Genomic DNA, 6,000 nt, shown 5'->3' with positions numbered 1-6,000 from the left:
ATTAGATCCTCCTAAGTCTTATGAGGTGGATGCTAAGCGGGTAAAATAAGGCTAAGAAGGAGTCAGGTGCCTCGCGCGGAGTCATATAGCTAGTCAAGTGTCTGAGCCGAGATTCAAACCCAAGCTTCCCTGTCTCCTTTCGGAAGTTAATCGCCCTAATTTTTCTATTTATAAAAAACTTGGACCTTTATTTATTTGGTTTCTGAAGCGGAGCAACTAGAACAGCCTTGCCCCTCAAAAAAAAACAGAACAAAACACCCACACAGGAAAACCTCCAAATTAAATGAAACGTCTAATATACGCTCCACCGCCCTCCGCGGACGGACTCTAACCACCTCGCTCCTGGGCCCTTGATGCTCTTCTGGTCACCCCATTTAGCGTACCACCTCCCCGACCAATGGGGACTGAGGGGAATTCAATAATCCACGATTCCTCCGCGTCACTCGTGGCTTCGCCTCGGCCTCTTTGCGCAAGCGCAGCAGGAATCTTATTAATGGAGGGCAGCCCCTGCGTTTGCGCGTGCGCATTCTTCCATACATCAAACTTCCCCGTCTTTAGATTCCGGCCCTGGCAGAGAAGTAGTTCCGGGTCGGAGGTTACGCTTCTAGAAGGCGGGATGCTTGCCTCGCGGTCGGTGGATTCTTAAGTATCCCAGCTGGTCGCTGCCTTGGGGCTGTTGCAGCAGCCATGGATGCCGGGTGAGTGCGGGTGGTCAGGGAGGTTAGTGGCAACTTGGGGAGGGCTTGTGCACAGTCCGAGCCTCCGAGGCCAAAGGCTCTTGCCCGGCGTGCCCCTTCTACAGAGAAGCAAACTGAGGACCCGGGAGCTTCTGAGTCGATTCTCCCGAGAACCTGGCCCCGAGTTCCGCGCCCCACCCCTTCAGTCTTGCCGGTGTAAATGACATGATTGATTTTGTCAAGCCCGCGCGCTGAGCCTCGGGCCAAGGCCAGGGCTTATAGGGGGTCGGAGGTCAGAGGAGATGGACAGGTCTCGGGCTGAAGACCCGGAGCTGGACTCACCTCTGAGCCCGCCCCGCCCGTGTAGGGTGCTGGGGCCGGAGCCAGAGCAAACTGCACAGGCTGCGCCATGGACAAGGTCCCTCCCGGGGCGCCCAGCGTCGCGTGCCCAGGACTGCAGAGGGATACTGGGCAAATGCTCCCGGGATTGCTAGAAGGATGTGTAACCGCGGGGGAGCTGGAAGGGAGGCCCCGTGATCCGTGTGAGGAGGTGGGGATGGCTCAGCAGAACGGGTAAGCTCCTAACAGCTCCTCTCACCCCGGTGCCCAGAAGCTCTGGCGCTTCAGAATGGATGAAGGAAGCAAGCTTTTAAGACGCGCTCGGACCGCACACAGCATTTTGTGGCTAGTGAATCGGAAGAGCCGCGCTCTTTAAAGTGCAGCTTTTAATTCCATTTCTATTGCTAAAATCAAGTGTTGCTGGTGGTGAGCGGGTGGACAGTGCCAGCCAGGGGGGCAAGAACTTTTCTTCCTTGGTGGTACCTTGCAGCAGCTGTTGCCAGGCAACATGTCTGCTCCAGTAGCTCCCAGGGTTCCCCATTACCCAGAGGTGTTGGACATTTTACACGCTTAACCGCTGGCTCCAACCTGCCTTTTTAAGCTGATTGCAAACTGCTTTCTCTTATACTCGTAACTGGCCTGTTCGCTGCTCCGTAGATGAAAGGAGAACTTCCACCTCCCCCCTTCATTCACATGATGTCCCCCTCCTTTCTGCCTTCTGGCAGCCCAGCTTCCCCTAGAACCATTTCCTTCTGAGGCCTTTCTTGATTATCCCAGTTGCCTCTCCACCCAGCCTCATTAGGGTATGTTTCCATGTCTGTGCACTTGCATAACCTCTGTCAGGAAACTCCGCTAGCAAAATGTGAAATCCTTGAGAACAAAGAGGTCTCGTTTTTGATACTTGTATCCTTTGTGACACTCACTGAGCCTGGCCTGCTCATGAAACATTCGAAGAGGGGGAGGAAAGACTTTCTGTTCATGGGGAACCATGCAAGAAAAGGCATGAATGTAGAAAAGTTTAGTATGTGTCCAGGGTGCAGAGATTTGTCCCTTTCGGCCAGAGCTTAGATTATGGGAAAGAAAGTACTATCTGATAGAACTGGGAAAGGAGGAGACTTCCAGTATTGAGGGCATTGAATTTGAGACAGTAGCATTAGACCTTTACTCACAAATAGGTAATAAGCAAGGATTGAGGAATGCCCACAGTTTTTTGATTTTGTTTGGTTTTAAACTCTTACCTTAAGTCTTAGAATCAGTACTGTGTATTGGTTCCAAGGAAGAAGAGCAGTAAGGGCTAGGCAATGGGGGTTAAGTGACTTGCCCAGTGTCACCCAGCTAGGAAGTGTCTGAGGTTAGATTTGAACCCAGAACCTCCTGTTTCTAGCCTGACTTTCTCAATCCACTAAGCCCACCCAGCTGCCCCCAGAATGCCCAATGTTGATAAAGTAAGGCACAGTTAGCTTAATTATTAGGGGGAATAACTTAAGGAGTAAAGTAAGTCACTGCTCCTTTTTTTTTGTCTTCCCTTCTTTTGGAGCTCAGTTATATCTCTGAGTCTTATTTTTACCTGCCACCTCTTATGTGCTAAGCTATATGTGGTCTGGAAAAAGTGCCTGTTCCAAGCAAGATGAGGTGAAGACAGAGTTGTTAGAGCTCAGGATTCTAGGAATAGAGTCTGTAATTCCTGTGGAGTTAAGATAGAGATAAAAGTAATTCCAAAGAGGACAAGATCACTTGGTGGATGAATCAGGAAAGGCCTTTTGTAGGGCTTAGAGTTAAGATTGAACTTTGAAGTAAATTTGGGATTCCAATATAGTAATCAGAGTACTGGACTATGCTAGAGACCATAAAGTGCTCCCTTTCGCCTAGTAGGTACTCAGCAAAGAAAGTTCCATGGAGAAAAGGTGTTGTGTTAGGCTTTAAAGGCCAAGGTTCAAGAGAGGGAAAACATTCAAGAAGACTCAGATAAATTTCCTTTGAATGTTATAGATTGGGAAATGAGTCTGTATTCCTTGGCCGGTGAAGAAGATTGCCCCAATTTGAATACTTCCATGAAACAAAATTTGATTAGCACTTTATGCATTCATAGACTCAATTATATTCTTTCAGGAGCTGCTTTGGGGAGTTGGCTTCCCCTGTGGTCCGAGATGTGGAGGTGACACGGATGGCTCGAAGACAAAGTGCACATAAAAGAGTGTCTAGTATCCTTTCAGCTTTAAAAGTTATCAAAATAATAGTTTCAGCTTTAAAAGTTATCAAAATAACAGTTTGTATTTATATACTCATAACTTTGTCTCACTTGGGATCTAGCACAGTACTCTGTTCACTTTAAATTTTTAAGTTTTCAATTTAAGTTGATTTGTTATTTTTTAAATTTAAATTTGCTTTAAATTTTGGTTCTTGTGTATTTCTTGACTTAGAGGAATCCCTTACCCTTTGGGGAAGAAAGGGGGGAGAGATATATTTTTATATAGTATAATCCAAACATACTAAACTACAACTTGAATGACTTCTTCCATCTAAATGAATAGCTTTTCTTGACCAACTTACCTACCAGTCTTGACTCCTCAAGAAGATATTTTGGCCAATGCTACACCAAAAAATCAAATGATTCCTCGAACTCCTAACTCACACTGCCAAACTTGTAAGATTCTTTCTTTTAAAAATAATTTTCTAACCATATAGGTGCTAATTAAGACCACATAAGCTCTTGCACCATTTTTACTTTTTTTATTCTATAAGCAAACATCTCTATTTTTAGTAAGCCTCTAGAGGTAGATACACATTTTCACAGGAAACCCTTTAGCCCTTAGGCAAATAAATCTGCTTGGTCCTCAAATACTTGGGAGTGCGGGGGCGGGGGGGGGGGGGGAGTCAAACTGCATTCTAACCTCCAAAAACTTAAATGAACAGTAATTTAAAATGATCTTACCAGCACTTTTCCTCTTCTGTTACTTCAGTGTTTCGAAGTTTATTGAAGCAGCCAGATGTTTCTGCCATTCTTGCAACAGGAACAAAGTCCCCTCGTTTGCCTCCTTTATCATCCTCCTTGGGAAATCTACCCATGGTACGTAAGAGGCAAGAGTTGGTCCATATTTGCATCTTTATGAGTTTGGGATTCAAAGGATGAATCCTTTAAGAATTAGTATAAAATTCATTGTCAAAGAAATGTCATTTCCAAGTAACTTCATATATAGTATGAATATTAGCACACCTCATTTGTCCAGAATCAGGCTGGCCTACCCTGGAGAGCTGAGAAATCACAGGTATGAAGTTGAACAGAGCCGTTAATAGCCGGATGTCAAGTCAGAGAGTCCATTATTTTGCTGACCAGAAGAAAATAAGTTAATGATGGCATTAAAACCTGACCTCCCAACCATCGAGCGTGGAAGCTTAGAGCAGAACAAAGAGTATCATTGAAAAGAAATGAGCAGGGCAGTATGGTCTGATAGAGATAGAGATAGAGCCCTGGGCCTGGAGTCAAGAGGACCTGGGCTCAAATGTAGCCCGAGACCCTTCCTTGCAGTGTGACCTTGCACAGGTTACTGAACCTGACTGCTAAGACAGGACTTAAGGGTTTTAAAAAAAGAAGGAAAAGGAATGAGAAGAGGAAACAGGGTGCACCAGGGAGAGAACAGAAGCTGGAAGGGCGCTGGATGGGAGGGTCTCTGCAACCGCTGTTTGCACAGAGCAAAGTGCTTTACCCACTTAGTGAGAGACAAAATAGGACAAGCCCACATGACATTTCCAAAGTGTCTGAATTAAAGAAAGCTTTTGAGGCGTGTCTTTTACTTTTCCTAATACTTTCTGAAAGATGTAAGAATATTGATCAGAAAAAGGCCTCAAAGACACCGAAATCTTTATAGGAACACTTTTTGTGGTAGCAAAGAACTGGAAACAGAGTAAATACCCATTGCTGGGGAAACAGCCAAACAGATTAGGGCATATTAATGTAACACAGTATTACTGTGTTGTAAGAAATGATGAATATGATAAAATGCTGAGAAGCATGGAGAGATTTCCATGAACTGATACAAAGTAAAGTAAGCAGAGCCAGAAAAACAACATTCACAATGACAGCAACAGTGGAACTGGAAGTGTTATATAGAGCATAAATTAATTGAAATGGCTATTGCAAAATTACAAAGAATAGCCTTGCCCCCAATGAAGAGAATCTCCCCTTACTCTAGAGGAGGGGAGGGAGTTGTTTGGCCATTTTATGAAACGTTTCCTGTATTGCCAGATTTGGGAGATAAATTGGTTGGCTTTGCTGATACTCTCCCCCCCCCCCATCTTTTTTTTTTTTTTTAAATCCTTGTTATCTGTCCAAATATTGATTCTAAGGCAGAATAGCAGTAAGGGCTGGGGAGTGGGTGTTAAGTGACTTGCTTGGGGTCATACAGCTACACAAAGGCTTTTTTGAGCAAATGCAATTGACTTTTGTACTTCCTAAAAAAAATAGTTTTGAAGTTAATGTTGACCATAAAACTGCAGAACAAATTTGTAGTATTTTTTTTTAAACCCTTACCTTCCATCTTGGAGTCAATACTGTGTACTGGCCCCAAGACCAGTGGTCAGGGCTAGGCAATGGGGGTTAAGTGACTTGCCCAGGGTCACACAGCTGGGAAGTATCTGAGGTCAGATTTGAATCCAGGACCTCCCATCTCTAGGCTTGACTCTCAATCCACTGAGCTACCCAGCTGTTCCCTGTAGTATTTTTTTTAAACAATATTTGAACATGTTTTGAAAGGAACATAGGAGCAAACAGTTTTGATGTGTATTCAGGAAAGATCTGGGTGCAAATCCTTCCTCTGGTCCTGACTACCTTGGCAAGCCACTCTCCTTCTCTAAGCCTCAATTTCTTAGTCATTAAAAAGGGAAAAATAATACTTGGAACATCTTGCTCACAGGTCTTTTTTGTAGATCAGAGGAAATAATTAATGTATGTGAAATAATTTTCAAATGTTATGTGCTGTCAGCCATT

At 44.5% G+C, this 6,000-nt stretch overlaps 1 protein-coding gene across 1 annotated transcript in view; it reads left to right on the top strand.

The window, feature by feature from the left end:
* Positions 1–679: 679 nt before the first annotated feature.
* The window catches only part of NUP107 (nucleoporin 107), a 41,960-nt gene continuing 36,639 nt past the window's right edge, over positions 680–6,000 (top strand). The window contains exons 1-4 of the mRNA XM_044678240.1: positions 680–698; positions 3,126–3,217; positions 3,574–3,660; positions 3,977–4,083. Coding sequence (XP_044534175.1) covers positions 688–698; positions 3,126–3,217; positions 3,574–3,660; positions 3,977–4,083 — 297 coding nt within the window. The 5' untranslated portion in view covers positions 680–687. The remainder of the gene's footprint in view (positions 699–3,125; positions 3,218–3,573; positions 3,661–3,976; positions 4,084–6,000) is intronic.

Source organism: Gracilinanus agilis, chromosome 5, assembly GCF_016433145.1.
Source record: "Gracilinanus agilis isolate LMUSP501 chromosome 5, AgileGrace, whole genome shotgun sequence".
In the NCBI taxonomy this organism is placed as follows: Eukaryota; Metazoa; Chordata; class Mammalia; order Didelphimorphia; family Didelphidae; genus Gracilinanus; species Gracilinanus agilis.
Note: the sequence above shows the minus strand (reverse complement) of the source record. Positions and strands in the feature narration are given on the sequence as shown.